The 17,444-nt window shown below is 33.4% G+C and overlaps 1 protein-coding gene across 2 annotated transcripts; it reads left to right on the top strand.

Moving 5' to 3' along the window:
- Positions 1–2,139: 2,139 nt before the first annotated feature.
- Positions 2,140–12,799, top strand: LOC128228934 (carbohydrate sulfotransferase 5-like). Of its 2 annotated transcripts, none has more exons than XM_052940494.1 (6): positions 2,140–2,225; positions 9,733–9,816; positions 10,187–10,385; positions 10,597–10,683; positions 10,912–11,030; positions 11,476–12,799. In XM_052940494.1, exons 1-6 carry the CDS (start codon positions 2,141–2,143, stop codon positions 12,174–12,176), a joined length of 1,275 nt encoding a protein of 424 aa, XP_052796454.1. In that variant the 5' UTR covers position 2,140; the 3' UTR covers positions 12,177–12,799. The 2 variants fall into 2 exon arrangements, with proteins under 2 accessions (XP_052796454.1, XP_052796455.1); XM_052940495.1 differs by lacking the exon at positions 2,140–2,225 and adding an exon at positions 2,751–2,864.
- The last annotated feature ends 4,645 nt before the right edge of the window (positions 12,800–17,444 follow it).

Below are 17,444 nucleotides of genomic sequence, written 5' to 3'. Positions count from 1 at the left end.
CAATTGATTGATAACCCGCATTTTCTATTATGCTAAAGCGTGGTTAATGGGCTTCCATAAATAATAAATGAGTATCGCTTGATTTAAAACCCACCCGTTATGACAAGTGACAAGCAAGAACGATTTTCATTGATTCATAGAAGGTTAAAAGTGCTTTTTATAGACCTACGGCTCGTTCTAGAGCACTCGTCTTTTCCATAGCTTGTTCCACGTTTATCGACATTTCTTTTTTTGTCTTCACAGAGATTCAAATGTTGCAGTTTTCAGTCTTAGTAGAAGGTTGCATAGTCATACATACAGTCGAACCCCGTTAGTTTGAATTCGCTTAACTCAAATTCCTCTTTGGCTCGAACTTGATGTTCAGCACAGATTTCTTTATACTGAAGGTAAAAAACCTCACTTTACTCTAATTTTCCGAGCTCGAGATATGTCTGCAGGTCCGTGGGAGTTCGAGCCAACGGGGTTCGACTGAAGCTGTATTGTGTATTTTGTTTTAAAGATGCACTCTTACTCCCAGATAAGATTTACCACAATTAATCATGTTGTTTTAATATTCCAAAAAGGATGAATACATGTCGAAAACAATGGTTCCTATGAAGGATATCGAGTTGAATTTGAAAGAAATGAACATAAAACACGGTATTTCTGTCTTATGAGACTATAGTAGACCACAGCAAATCGTTAACCATTCACCAATCATTTAATATTTTTGCGCTTTCTGCAATTAAATACACGGCTACAATCTTGTTATCAGCAATAAATGCATTATTTAGTAAGTATATAGTTAAAGGTTTATCAGTCAAAATGTATGTTTGTTATATATGTGTATTAATTAATTTTGAATAAGAGTGTCACTTTAGTGTTGATGTATAAAACAGTAAAAGTACTACGTACGTTTCGCCACATTGTTTGGATACATTTACGCGTAAGGAATCCGATGTATAAATAAGACTCTCAACTTTTGTCATCGCGCCATTGCAACCATGGCAACTCCTTGTGATGCTTGGTGACTCTATGTCATTTTGAGATCATTAGAAATGGTTTTGCTTTCTGACCAATAATTGTAAAATAGATGACAGAAAATACATAATGGACTTTTTATTGAACTTCGTTTTTTTGGTCTTTATTTCAACATAAATGACATGTTTTTCAATATTTCAAAAACAGAGAATCATGTTTATGATATTATATTTCGTTGTAATTCTCATTTATCTTTTTCTTCAACCAATGCGTTACAGATGCACACTTACTCCCATTTAAGATTTACCACAATTAATACAGTGGTTTTAAAATACCAAAAAGGATGAATAAATGTCGAAAAAAATGATTATGAAGGATACCGAGTTTTATTTGAAAGAAAGGTGCAGAAAGGGTTTTCTACCTTATGAGACGATGGTAGACGACACTTAATATTTTAGCACTCACCAATCATTTAATAGATTTGCGTTTTTACTTTTTAGCTATTAAATACACGTTTACAATCTTGTTATCAGTAATTAATATTTTCCATAAATACATTATTTTGGAAGTTCTCAAAGGTTTACTCGAAATTTATGTTTGTCATACATTGTATTTTGGATAAGAGGGTCACTTTAAAACTGAAAGTGAACCTCATTTCGTTTGACATCATTAGTGTTTGTGATATAATGACACAGCAAATCGAGAGACTATATATAGCCAGCATGGTGCCATTATTGGCTATCGGGGTAGCGTCACAGAGTTGCACTTCGGGGTATCATTGCGTGGCATATATCTGCATTGGTTTTTAAGATGAATATAATTGGGGCTCAAAATAAACGTAATTATCAAAATCATACATTAGCAGATATTTAAAATAACACTTTGGTTATGTGAAATATACGTATAAAAGGATGCTTAAATTATTTTCTAAAGTAGGGGTATGATGTTAATAGCATTGTGTAAGAAATCAGACGTGAAATCGTTCAAAGTGCAAACACACAGAAACTGTGTTTCAAAAAGTGAAAACCTTATAACGGATATTTTAACATTGGAAACATAAATTGATAACTGATATTTCAAACATTGGAAACAATGATTTATTACGGTTGTTTCAAAAGAGGATTTATATAAAAACGGTTGTTTTAAACATGAAAATATAACATGAGAGCATGACTCTAGTATGGCGAAGTGGAGTACGCGGTTGGTTTATCAGCACTGGACAGTTCGCTGTGGTTCCCTGATCGCTCTGGTAGCGCTCACCGCATGTAAGTTGTGTTTTTATTACCGGGAGTTTTATTCTGTGTCAAAGAAAAAAAAAAGAATATTTTCTAAACTAACTAAAAAATCAAAGCAAATTAACTTTTCACGATATTCATTTTTTAAGGTCTATGTAAAAGTGTATATTCAACCTCATGCACGAAAACGTATTATGCAATTCAAAAGCTTAAACATGTATAAGACCTTGGCCTTTGGCTCATAATGAGCACGTGCTCAAGATAAGCGAGCAATTAATTGAGAGCAAAGTCTTTGAACATTTAATGCCTCAAACGCTTATATATGTCGTTGACCCTTGGCTAACAATGAGCATGTGCTTAAGATAAGCGTGCAATACATTGAATGCACTTGTGTAAACGATCTTGACAAATGTCTTTTGTGTGACACATTGAGCGATCTCGGGAACATTTTTTGCTTATGCTCCTTAAGCAGAAGGAGTATAACAGAGTTTTAGACCCGACACAACAATTGTGAATATGGCTATTAATGAGATTTTACCATAAAGTGTGACCGAAATAAAGTTAGGGTTTGGACCTTACTATCACAAGGACTGAATGCGAGAAATAAACAACATGCTTTCATTATGTCCGGTGCGGCATTGCTTGGACATTTGTTACGGCAATGAACTGGTAACAAAAGCAAACATTGATGCTCGGAATAAGATATGTGATAACATACCTTTATAGTAACTGGTCATTGTGATAACATACCTTTATAGTAACTGGTCATTGTGATAACATACCTTTATAGTAACTGGTCATTGTGACAGAGTACCTTTATAGTAACTGGTCATTGTGATAGAGTACCTTTATAGTAACTTCTCATTGTGATAGAGTACCTATATAGTAACTTCTCATTGTGATAGAGTACCTTTACAGTAACTGCTCATTGTGATAGAGTACCTTTATAGTAACTGGTCATTGTGATAACATACCTTTATAGTAACTGCTCATTGTGATAGAGTACCTTTATAGTAACTGCTCATTGTGATAAAGTACCTTTATAGTAACTGCTCATTGTGATAGAGTAACTTTATAGTAACTGGTCATTGTGATAGAGTACCTTTATAATAACTGCTCATTGTGATAGAGTACCTTTATTATAACTGCTCATTGTAATAGAGTACCTTTATTATAACTGCTCATTGTGATAGAGTACCTTTATAGTAACTACTCATTGTGATAGAGTACCTTTATAATAACTGTTCATTGTGACAGAGTACCTTTATTATAACTGTTCATTGTGACAGAGTACCTTTATTATAACTGCTCATTGTGACAGAGTACCTTTATTATAACTGCTCATTGTGACAGAGTACCTTTATTATAACTGTTCATTGTGACAGAGTACCTTTATTATAACTGGACATTGTGACAGAGTACCTTTATTATAACTGCTCATTGTGATTGAGTACCTTTATAGTAACTGCTCATTGTGATAGAGTATCTTTATTATAACTGCTCATTGTGATAGAGTATCTTTATTATAACTGCTCATTGTGATAGAGTACCTTTATATTAACTGCTCATTGTGACAGAGTACCTTTATTATAACTGCTCATTGTGATTGAGTACCTTTATAATAACTGTTCATTGTGATAGAGTACCTTTATAATAACTGCTCATTGTGATAGAGTATCTTTATTATAACTGCTCATTGTGATAGAGTACCTTTATAGTAACTGCTCATTGCGACAGAGTACCTTTATAATTACTTTTCATTGTGACAGAGTACCTTTATTATAACTGTTCATTGTGATAGAGTACCTTTATAGTAACTGGTCATTTTGATAGAGTACCTTTATAGTTACTGGTCATTGTGATAACATACCTTTATAGTAACTGTTCATTGTGATAACATACCTTTATAGTAACTGGTTATTGTGATAGAGTACCTTTATAGTAACTGGTTATTGTGATAGAGTATTTTTATAGTAACTGGTTATTGTGATAGAGTACCTTTATAGTAACTGGTTATTGTGATAGAGTACCTTTATAGTAACTGGTCATTGTGATAGAGTACCTTTATAGTAACTGGTCATTGTGATAACATACCTTTATAGTAACTGTTCATTGTGATAACATACCTTTATAATAACTGGTCATTGTGATAGAGTACCTTTATTATAACTGCTCATTGTGATAGAGTACCTTTATAGTAACTGCCCATTGTTAATAACTGTTCATTGTGACAGAGTACCTTCATTATAACTGCTCATTGTGACAGAGTACCTTTATTATAACTGTTCATTGTGACAGAGTACCTTTATTATAACTGCTCATTGTGATAGAGTACCTTTATCATAACTGGTCATTGTGATAACATACCTTTATAGTAACTGTTCATTGTGATAACATACCTTTATAGTAACTGGTCATTGTGATAACATACCTTTATAGTAACTGGTCATTGTGATAGAGTACCTTTATTATAACTGCTCATTGTGATAGAGTACCTTTATTATAACTGGTCATTGTGATAGAGTACCTTTATTATAACTGGTCATTGTGATAGAGTACCTTTATAGTAACTGTTCATTGTTAATAACTGTTCATTGTGACATAGTACCTTTATTATAACTGCTCATTGTGACAGAGTACCTTTATTATAACTGTTCATTGTGACAGAGTACCTTTATTATAACTGCTCATTGTGATAGAGTACCTTTATCATAACTGGTTATTATGATAACATACCTTTATAGTAACTGTTCATTGTGATAACATATCTTTATAGTAACTGGTCATTGTGATAACATACCTTTATAGTAACTGCTCATTGTGATAGAGTACCTTTATTATAACTGGTCATTGTGATAGAGTACCTTTATTATAACTGGTCATTGTGATAGAGTACCTTTATAGTAACTGCTCATTGTTAATAACTGTTCATTGTGACAGAGTACCTTTATTATAACTGCTTATTATGACAGATTACCTTAATTATAACTGTTAATTGTGACAGAGTACCTTTATTATAACTGCTCATTGTGATAGAGTACCTTTATCATAACTGGTCATTGTGATAACATACCTTTATAGTAACTGCTCATTGTGATAGAGTACCTTTATTATTACTGCTCATTGTGATAGAGTACCTTTATTATAACTGCTCATTATGATAGAGTACCTTTATTATAACTGCTCATTGTAATAGAGTACCTTTATAATAACTGGTCATTGTGATAGAGTACCTTTATTATAACTGCTCATTGTGATAACATACCTTTATAGTAACTGCTCATTGTGATAACATACCTTTTTAGTAACTGGTCATTGTGATAGAGTACCTTTATTATAACTGGTCATTGTGATAGAGTATTTTTATAGTAATTGGTTATTGTGATAGAGTACCTTTATAGTAACTGGTCATTGTGATAGAGTACCTTTATTATAACTGGTCATTGTGATAGAGTACCTTTATAGTGACTGCTCATTGTTAATAACTGTTCATTGTGACAGAGTACCTTTATTATAACTGTTCATTGTGACAGAGTATCTTTATTATAACTTTTCATTGTGACAGAGTACCTTTATTATAACTGCTCATTGTGATAGAGTACCTTTATCATAATTGGTCATTGTGATAACATACCTTTATAGTAACTGCTCATTGTGATAAAGTACCTTTATAATAACTGCTCATTGTAATAGAGTACCTTTATAATAACTGGTCATTGTGATAGAGTACCTTTATTATAACTGCTCATTGTGATAACATACCTTTATAGTAACTGCTGATTGTGACAGAGTACCTTTGTTATAACTGTTCATTGTGATAGAGTTCCTTTATAGTAACTGGTCATTTTGATAGAGTACCTTTATAGTAACTGGTCATTGTGATAACATACCTTTATAGTAACTGGTCATTGTGATAACATACCTTTATAGTAACTGGTTATTGTGATAGAGTACCTTTATAGTAAGTGGTTATTGTGATAGAGTATTTTTATAGTAACTGGTTATTGTGATAGAGTACCTTTATAGTAACTGGTTATTGTGATAGAGTACCTTTAAAGTAACTGGTCATTGTGATAGAGTACCTTTATTATAACTGCTCATTGTGATAGAGTACCTTTATAGTAACTGCCCATTGTTAATAACTGTTCATTGTGACAGAGTACCTTCATTATAACTGCTCATTGTGACAGAGTACCTTTATTATAACTGTTCATTGTGACAGAGTACCTTTATTATAACTGCTGATTGTGATAGAGTACCTTTATCATAACTGGTCATTGTGATAACATACCTTTATAGTAACTGTTCATTGTGATAACATACCTTTATAGTAACTGGTCATTGTGATAACATACCTTTATAGTAACTGGTCATTGTGATAGAGTACCTTTATTATAACTGCTCATTGTGATAACATACCTTTATTATAACTGGTCATTGTGATAGAGTACCTTTATTATAACTGGTCATTGTGATAGAGTACCTTTATAGTAACTGTTCATTGTTAATAACTGTTCATTGTGACAGAGTACCTTTATTATAACTGCTCATTGTAACAGAGTACCTTTATTATAACTGTTCATTGTGACAGAGTACCTTTATTATAACTGCTCATTGTGATAACATACCTTTATAGTAACTGCTCATTGTGATAGAGTACCTTTATTATAACTGTTCATTATGATAACATATATTTATAGTAACTGGTCATTGTGATAACATACCTTTATAGTAACTGCTCATTGTGATAGAGTACCTTTATTATAACTGCTCATTGTGATAGAGTACCTTTATTATAACTGCTCATTATGATAGAGTACCTTTATTATAACTGCTCATTGTAATAGAGTACCTTTATAATAACTGGTCATTGTGATAGAGTACCTTTATTATAACTGCTCATTGTGATAACATACCTTTATAGTAACTGCTCATTGTGATAACATACCTTTTTAGTAACTGGTCATTGTGATAGAGTACCTTTATTATAACTGGTCATTGTGATAGAGTACCTTTATAGTAACTGGTCATTGTGATAGAGTACCTTTATTATAACTGGTCATTGTGATAGAGTACCTTTATAGTGACTGCTCATTGTTAATAACTTTTCATTGTGACAGAGTACCTTTATTATAACTGTTCATAATGACAGAGTATCTTTATTATAACTTTTCATTGTGACAGAGTACCTTTATTATAACTGCTCATTGTGATAGAGTACCTTTATCATAATTGGTCATTGTGATAACATACCTTTATAGTAACTGCTCATTGTGATAAAGTACCTTTATTATAACTGCTCATTGTAATAGAGTACCTTTATAATAACTGGTCATTGTGATAGAGTACCTTTATTATAACTGCTCATTGTGATAACATACCTTTATAGTAACTGCTGATTGTGACAGAGTACCTTTGTTATAACTGCTCATTGTGATAGAGTACCTTTATGATAACTGCTCATTGTGATAGAGTACTTTTATAATAACTGCTCATTATGATAATATACCTTTATTATAACTGCTCATTGTTAAAGAGTACCTTTATAATAACTGTTCATTGTGATAGAGTACCTTTATTATAACTGCTCATTGTGATAACATACCTTTATTATAAATGCTCATTGTTAAAGAGTACCTTTATAATAACTGTTCATTGTGATAGAGTACCTTTATTATAACTGCTCATTGCGATAGAGTACCTTTATAATAACTGGTCATTGTGATAGAGTACCTTTATTATAACTGCTCAATATGATAACATACCTTTATAGTAACTGCTCATTGTGACAGAGTACCTTTGTTATAACTGCTCATTGTGATAGAGTACCTTTAAAATAACTGCTTATTGTGAAAAAATAGATGTCATAGGAGGTGAAACATGTGTTTCGATCATGTAATGAAATTCGTTAAGCGAAGTTTATTTCTTTTCTATGTTTTCATCTTTGTTTTAACTACTCGATAGGTCATTCTCCTGTTCATAATGTGTCATACTTCATTGGACTCAATGTGAAAGCGAATCACTAAAGTTATTGTGAAGATGAATCAATGGTAATAAATTACCAATGGGGTCACTAAGCATGTCTAATAACTTATATAAATTATTAATTGGTCCTATGTCAGGTCACCTGATTAGGTCGGTTCTTTGTTGTTCCGCACAATTAAGGTAGATCAATGACACATTGGGTCACTCGTCTACAGACTTGTTATTTTCTGAGCCTTTAAAGGAGGATAATCTAGATTAACATTTGGTAGATGCACAAGAACAATATTAGTTTGAATGCGTCATTATATTAGTAATCTATCTATTACATAAAATTAATTTAAGAATTTTATTGAAATGTCATTACTTTTAAAAATCTTTTTTAACAATATCAGTGGATTGAAGAGCCATATTTTACTGTCAAAAATAAGTTCGCAATGGTTTTGCTGATTTGAACACTAGCGTTAGCACAACTTAATCAAAGCACTGAAGGCACTGACGACAGAATATCCATATAAATCTTTAATTTACCAGTCGCCAAAACAGAATGTGGAGATCATCATTAAATCCATTTGATAGGTTCATCATATGTGACCATTGCCGAAATATAAAGACAGTCAAGTTATTAACAAATGAAAATAAATAAGGTTTCTACTGAAGTTTATATTCTTTGACATAAAAAGTTCAATGGATTTAAACATATTGATGTTACGGCAAAACACCGAGGAATGTATCTTTGTCTTATTGCTGAATACATGCTAAACTAAAAAAGGAAGTGGAAGTCAACAATCCCGTATTTTTCAATATTGTCACATTTTCAAATAGAACTGAAAATCAAATTGGAAATTAGTTTTATAAAACAAAGCCCTTGAGGTGAATTGACTTTACCGTTCAGACTTTGTACAAAGTTGTATGATAATATTTTTTTAAAAATTAAAGGAAATTTGGGGTAATCTCCAACTCATTTGGATAACCACAATTAAATCATAGAAACCCAATAAACTTTTTACTTCTTTAGCCCATTTGTTTTTTTTATGGGAGTGTTTTTCAATACACTCTAACATGAGTTTATCAATGATATATACATATTTATGTTCCGGAGAAAAAATAACCTTGAGATATTTAATCATGTTTATTTTACTTAATGTTAAGTGGTCTAGCCTTGCCGTCTCGGCTAAAACTAAAACATTCCATGTACTAGTTTTAACATTTAGTCCATATTTGATTAATTGTGTATGTATTCTCTCTACACGAATTGAATCCCATATAACTCTTCACAACTGTCTTACAACGATAATAAAGTGACGTCATACGGTAAAAAATACGCAGCAAACTTAGCAACGTGCGTACAGGTCTAAATTATGACCGCTGTGTTTTTAAGACAACCTGTGTAACGACAAATATATCAGTGGGTATATATATATGCTTAGTCGTCCCAATAGTAGACGCAGACCAAGTCAAAAATAGAGATTCATAAAAACGTGTAATAATCATATACTATATTACATGTATATCGAACTAAGACCTACAAAGGACATTTTACCATACGTTCCAGGCGTACTAAATGTGGTGATGTACACGTCCGAGTTTGCAGCCCAGCGGTTTGCTGCCATCATCGACGGCAACAGGGCGCTCAATGGTAAACGTTACTATAGTTATGTGCGTCATTGATTTATGATTGTTTGGCTTGTTCACAATAAGGATTATAATTTTTACATTTTTCCCCATAAATGCTCTGAAATTTAACTTGATTTGGAAGTATCAAACGCATTATACCTATTCAGTATAGAACACTATTTGCCATTACATGTATGATGACCGCGATAACTTCAATCAGCAATTGTAACTACTCGGTAATGAAGATTTTCTTTGGATGATAGACGCGTGTGTTCCGATTCTTCTATTTGGTACAGGAAGAAAGGCGAATACCTCAAAATATACCCCTTTAGCGTTGTTGGGCCCTGATAGAACAGGCAAACTTAAAGTGACCACACCATTTTCTCTGCCAGATATTCCTGCAAACAGCAATGCTGGCAATGTTCAGGTGATAGTCAGTGCATATATGAACAGCGGGTCGACATTTACCGGGCGAGTTTTGGGCTTCCGGAAAGACACCTTCTACTTTTACGAACCACTGTGGCACCTAACTCTTTGGGGCTTCTATAGAAACAACGACACCTTATGTAGCACACGTGAACAATCATGCAAGTAAGACACATTGTACTAAGGTAAAAACGAATACATAATGTGTACAATTGAATTTTATTTTTTATTTTATATTTGAAATAAAAAATCTGGTTCTTCAAACTTGCTTCATAACTACACATAAAACACACGTTTATTTCAGCAATATGAAATATTGTTGGCTTAGCAAACTGAATTTAATGTAAAATGAAAAGTCAAACAACTTTTATTTCAGAAAAATATCGCTGTCTAAGGTAAATTCGAACAGCCCTATTCCTGGTCGTACAGTAGACTTCAAAGTTCTTCACGACACCGACATTACGTAAATATAAAACTTATTTTATTCAATACAATACAATACACTACAATACAATACAATAAATGAAATGCTAAAATGAATTTCATGTATCTTCTTTCAAGTCCGAGTTATACATTTATGTTTCACAAATGTCCGTTGAAACCGGCAGAGTGCTATTAATTATATATTTATGCCCAAATCTTTTGCCATAGTTTTTAGAGTTCTTATTTATTTAGTCATTGTTTCCTGCAGGTCCAATTCGAAGCCGCTTGAAGTTCCTTTGCATATCCTAGACCACGTGATCAATTGTCGTCTACTGAAAGTTAAAAATCTTATTCAACCCGGTGTCACTGATGCAATTAAATTTTCTGGTAAATATGAAATATGTTTTCTTTCGTTTTAGAAAAGTATAACCCTGTGTTCGTAATTATAAATCAGTCAATTAACAACTTAAGTCATTTTCCTAATTGAAATAACTAACTTGTCATATGATATGATGACCTGAATATTTCTGAAACATTTAATTTTCATTGTCTGTTATTACAAATACACACTTTCATGTAAAAACAACCCATTTTGTTTTAATTTCTACTGACCAATGAACAATTGTATATCCTTATATATCCGGTATATTTTTGTTTTTGTTCATGTCATATCAGTATTTTATAGAATTGATGGCTATGTCTATTTGTAAATTCTATTTGTGAATTTCAACTGTTCCGAAAAAGAAAAAAAATATAATCACTTTCACTTTGAAATAAATGTACATGTTTTCATTTTACAAGACATGAAACCCTCGTCCTCTTAACAATTCAGGGCAAAGCTGGAATGACTATCGCTACTGTTTACAACGGCGGGGGTCTTTGAAACATTGCTTGGAACAACTAGAAATCAACAACTGCGAGACAGCTCAATATGTGGTCACAAAGGTACTACGAATGAGTGTCGGTAATTATCGACCTCTTCTTCTGCACAATCCTCGCCTGAAAGTTGTCCACTTATTCCGGGACCCAAGAGCAATAATAAACTCACGTATCAAAACATACGGTTACCCTTTGGACTCCAGCGGGCGTGTGAAAAGTGTTGAAGTCAAGCGAAATGCTGAAGCTCTGTGCTCAAAGATGATCTCAGATTTTGAAGAGGGGATGAAACTGCAAAATGATTTTCCTGGCAGGTTTAAGTTCATTCATTACGAGGACATTACATCGAGGGACGAGTCGTTGATTCAGTTACACACATACCTGGGAATGAGGCTAACTTTAAAGAACTTGAGGGGCATCAGAACCGATTATACGAAAGCTGGAGCAAGCATGAACTATAAAGCAAGGGATATTAGGAAAAAGAACAACGCGTTTTGGTGGAAAGATATTATAAAGTGGCAGACTGTGACCATTGTAAACGCCGTGTGTGCCAATTTATTTGATAAACTGGGATATATTCGGATAAGTACTGAACAGGAGCTGCGTAGTTTCAACGAGACAGAAGTTTTGCAAAATCTTGCCTTCAGATTATCTTGATGCCCTTTGACATATTTTTATGTAACATACTTGATTTTAATATTCTATTGATACAAATAGTATAACCATCACCCAAACTTGCCAAGCACAGTATTTAGCGGTACATCTTTTGTTGTGGAGTTTCATTGCACTTTTATCAACCCAGTTATTTCTGAACTGAAGTTTGAGGACACATAATATTACTTTCGGACTGTTTCTGTGTTATAACAACTCCAAGAACTAGTGTTATAACCGGTTCCTCCTACCTTCACCGAATCAAAGTTGTATGACGGTAGAAGATAATGTCGAGACAAGACTTCTTCGTGAAATTGCATTTAAATTGCATCAGAGACATACAACTGAGAAGAAAAACTTTATGAACTAGCACTATATTTCGTGCAAAGCCTTGATAATAAATACGAGCTCGAAACCGAGCGAAGTTCATCCTATTCAAACTATATGTGTGTATAATTCAGTCTATTTTCTTTCAAAATTGTTCTTTCTATCAGCCTAAAACAGTACGCAGTTCACATTGTGGGCATGAATACCGGACATCAAAATCTCACCATAGCGTGAATTGTGAATATTATAGATAATGACAATAATCTTGATTTCTATAAAAGCATCATATTTACAATGTTGCCATGAACAGAAACATATTAATACCTAATACTTAAAACATTAAACCTTTTTTTATGTTGTATTGTATTAAGATAACATAAAAAGGCAATTTCATCATAAAGAGAGTTTTTTTGGATGACATAAAGGCTCGTGTTCATAGATAATTATGCAGAACGATATTAAGGCTATTTCATCTTCATGGCTGAGTTTTGTAGAACGACATTAAGGCTACTTCATCTTCATGGGTGAGTTTTGAAGGGCGACATTAAGGCTATTTCATCTCAAGTGAGTTTTGTAGAACGACATTAAGGCTATTTCTTCTTCATGAGCGAGATTTTTGGGACGATATTAAGCCTATTTCATCTCATGGGTGAGTATTGTAGGACGACATTAAGGCTATAACATCTTCATTAGTGAGTTTTGTATGACAACATTTAAGCCAGTTTATCTTCATGAGTATGTTAAGTACGACGATATTAATTAAGACTATTTCATATTCATATATTAGTATTGCAGGACGACACTAGGGGTATTTCATCTTCATAGGTGAGTTTCCTAAGACGACATTTACGCTATTTTATCTTCATGGATTATTTTTGTAGGACCACATTAATGCGTTCCCATCTCCATGGAAGAGTTATGTAGGACGACATTATGCAATGTCATCTTCATGGGCGAGTTTTGTAGGATAACATTAGGGCTATTTTATCTTCATGGGCGAATTATTTAAGGCGATATTAAGACTATTTTATCTTCATGGGTGGGTTTTACAGGACGACACTAAGGACATTTCTTCTTCATGGATGAGTTTTGTAAGACAAAACTATGGGTATTTCATCTTCATGAGTTAGTCTTGTTGGGTGTTATTTCATTTTCATACATGAGAATTGTAGGGCGATATTAATGCTTTTTCATATTCATGGGTGAATTGCATAGGACAACACTAAGGCTATTTCATCTTCATGGGTGAGTATTGTAGGACGACAATAAAGCTATTGTATCTTCATGAGTAAGTATTTTTGGACTAAATTAAGGCTACAACATCTTCATAAGTGAGTTTTGTTGGACAACATTTAAGCCAGATTATATTAATGAGTGAGTTTAGTACGTCGATATTAAGGCTATTTCAAATTCATATAGTAGTATTGAAGGACGACATTAACGATATTACATCTTCATTGTTGAGTTCTGTAGGACAACATTAAGGCTCTTTCATATTCATATGTGAGTTTCCTATGACAAAATTAAGGCTATTTCATCTTTATGGGTAAGCTGTTGTGGGACATTAAGGCTATTTCATCTTCATGGGTGAGTTTCCTAGGACGACATTAAGGCTATTTCATATTCATGAGTTAATTTCCTAGGACGACATTAAAGCTATTTCATCTTCATGGGTGAGTTTCCTAAGACGACATTTAGGCTATTTCATCTTCATGGATTATATTCCTAGGACGACATAAAGGCTATTTCATCTTCATGGGTGAGTTTCCTAGGACGACATTCAGGCTATTTCATATTTATGGGTAAGTTTCCTAGGACGACATTCAGGCTATTTCATCTGCATTGGCTAGTTTTGTTAGACTACATTAAGGCTATTTCATCTTCATGGTTTAGTTTCCTAGGACGACATTAAAGCTATTTTATCTTCATGAGTGAGTTTCCTAAGAGGGCATTAAGGCTATTTCATCTTCATGGGTTAAATTCCTAGGACGACATTAAGGCTATTTCATCTTTATGGGTATGTTTCCTAGGACGACATTCAGGCTGTTTCATCTGCATTGGCGAGTTTTGTTAGACTACATTAAGGCTATTTCATCTTCATGGTTTAGTTTCCTAGGACGACATTAAAGCTATTTTATCTTCATGAGTCAGTATTGTAAGACGACATTAAGGTTTTTCATCTTAATTGGTGAGTTTTTTCCCGGGCGAAATTAAGATAAATTCATCTTTATGAGGGAATTCGTAGAACGATATTAAGGCTATTTCATCTTCATGAATGTCTTTTGTAGGATGACATTATGGTTATTTTATTTTTATGGTAGAATATTTTAATTCGACGTTAAGTCTATTTCATCTTCATGGGTGTAATTTGTAGGACGATATAAAGTGTTTTCATCTTCGTGAGTGAGTTTTGTAGGACGACTTTATCTTCGTGGCTTAGTTTCCTTGGACGCTATTTAGGTTTTTGAACAGGGTTGTTTTCAACCCTGTTCAGTGTAGCCACAAACTCGACACTCACAACATAAAATTCCTATTAATAGTAACAAATGTCGCCTGCCGATTTACCACCAAAAATATAGTTTGAGAAAGTGCAAGCTAGGTTTCCAATAACCGAGGTAGATTTGACAAAGCAAGAAGCAATCATAACGCAATGTCTATTTAAATAATTTAATATGTTGAACTTAGATAAAGATAACATTAAAGTAGTATCCCTGCGCCAAAAAATGAATGAACATCGAAACGAAGAATTACTACCCACTCTAAGCGCATCATTCAATCACGTGACACAATGATGATGCCAAGTGAATTTACAGTCGAAGAGAGATAATCCTGTAATGAGATAATGCAGTAAGTTTAACAGATTTGTCTCCCTTGCCTTTGTAAAGAAGAAGCGGGAAATCTCAAGCTTGATTGATTGTCGTGCACAGTTGAAGTCAACAGAGATGTTTGTTTTATTTTGTTTTAGAAAACTTGATTGTTTTACTTGGAATCTGATGTTCTGATGGTTAGTATTGATTTGCATTTGTAGTCTTTTGTGTTTGTCTTGGGTTAGCAATGGATTGGAATTGGAATGATCATTATTTCATTCAGCTGCATTTATTTAGTTTTGTCATGTATTTTCACGACATCAGCAGATTTTGTATATAAAACGAGAATGGCAGTACCGTGATATTCTTTTAGCCTCTTTCCATATACTAATATATGTGAGTTTGGTTACAGATGATAACATGCATGGATAACAGAAGTCACCATGGGATCACGAGGGAGTAGGAGTGTTTGATTCCATAAATCAGTAAGTTCCATGTCAACGTTTTGTTTTATGATGTACTGTGTTGTTGTTGTTGTAATCGCTTGTATTATACGTGTGTTTTATATGCTTGAGCCATTTAATTTAATATGACACTGCACACGATTAAATCATATAAGATATTAGACTGTTTACGATGTTAACTTATAAACATATTATTATTCATTATCTTATGATTGTTTATATTTATATTTTCAGGACGCTCCGATATTATATCTTCATTCGATAATGTTGAATATAGAGATATTGAAGAACACTGTGTTTGTTGTTTAAACTATCAAACTGCTACATATGGTAACCTGGACATATAGACCCACCCTCGCTTAGGAATTGCAAATGTATTCTCATCTTAAAACCTGGAATGACCTAGAAAGCAACAATGGTTTCATTGATCTCAATGATCGCACAGTTTCCCTGCTAAAAACATCACGCGATATCCCACGTGGGAATAACAAACGCACGCATGACAGGCACGTAAGTGCTGACGAATTACCTGACGTTATAGAAATAGAAGAGAGTTGCTGACCATAAAGACAATGAAGGAAAAAAGATTTTATGCTAACTTTGTTTAATAACTTTTTTAGGTGTTTCATCTACAATTGATGGAAATCAATTATTTAAATTTTTAATCATTTTAATTAAGAAACTATTTCTCTTTAATCTGTTGTATTTTCGAAGTTGCTTTGTGAATAACAAGGCAAACATGTGCAAACTATTTCTAATGAGTAAAGTTAGATTAGTATATATATACTCATATGTAACACCATATGATGAAGTTCTGCTTGGATTGGTTACATTCTCCATCCTTGTTTCCTTCTTACACAGCGACATTATTTTTTTGTCATTAATATATTATTTTTTCATTTACCATCATGCTTCAATAAACCTGGGGCGGCCCATGTGGTTGTTTTACACGGGGACTCTTAGATTCACTATGCAACCTATCAGCACCTTATTAATACACACATGATCGTGAATCATAATGGTAAAACCCCGTATAAAACCCTGTTCATGCAGTGCTATCAGCGCTTTGATTTATCTTCATGAACGACTTCTTCATGTATTAGTATTGCAGGACAACATTAAGGCTATTTCATCTTTATGAGTGAATTTCCTACCACGGCATTAAGGCTTTATCAATCTTCATGAATGAGTTTTGTAGGGCGACATAAAGGATTTTCATCTTCATGGCAAAGTTTCCTAGGATTGCATTAAGGCATTTTTAACCAGGTTTTCACATAGTGAAAGCTAGTTATTAGAATGACGAACGGCGTTGTTCGGGCGGGCGGCAGGGCGGCCGGACAACGTCAAACTCACCTATGAAACTGAATAATTTCAGTAAGGGTTGACATATCTTGACCAAATTTGGTCTATAGAAAGAGTTTATGGATACCTCTCATGGGATTGCGTTTGGGTCCCTACGGTCAAGGTCAAGGTCACTGTTACTAAAAATAGAAAAACGGTTGAAACTGAATAACTTAAGTTAGGGTTGACATTTCTTGACCAAACTTGGTCTATATCAAGAGTTTATGGAAACCTTTCATGGGATTGCGTTTGGGGTCCCTAGGGTCAAGGTCAAGGTCACTGTTACTAAAAATAGAAAAACGGTTGAAACTGAATATCTTAAGTTGGGGTTGACA

The sequence above is a fragment of the Mya arenaria genome, chromosome 3, assembly GCF_026914265.1.
Source record: "Mya arenaria isolate MELC-2E11 chromosome 3, ASM2691426v1".
Taxonomy (NCBI): Eukaryota; Metazoa; Mollusca; class Bivalvia; order Myida; family Myidae; genus Mya; species Mya arenaria.
This window is presented reverse-complemented; position numbering and strand designations above follow the sequence as displayed.

Excerpts from the sequence above, each read along its gene's own strand:
- LOC128228934 (XM_052940494.1), top strand. The coding sequence starts at position 2,141 with ATGGCGAAGTGGAGTACGCGGTTGGTTTATCAGCACTGGACAGTTCGC. Across the intron at positions 10,386-10,596 it reads ACACGTGAACAATCATGCAA|AAAAATATCGCTGTCTAAGG; the intron begins GTAAGACACATT and ends CTTTTATTTCAG. Across the intron at positions 11,031-11,475 it reads TGATGCAATTAAATTTTCTG|GGCAAAGCTGGAATGACTAT; the intron begins GTAAATATGAAA and ends TTAACAATTCAG.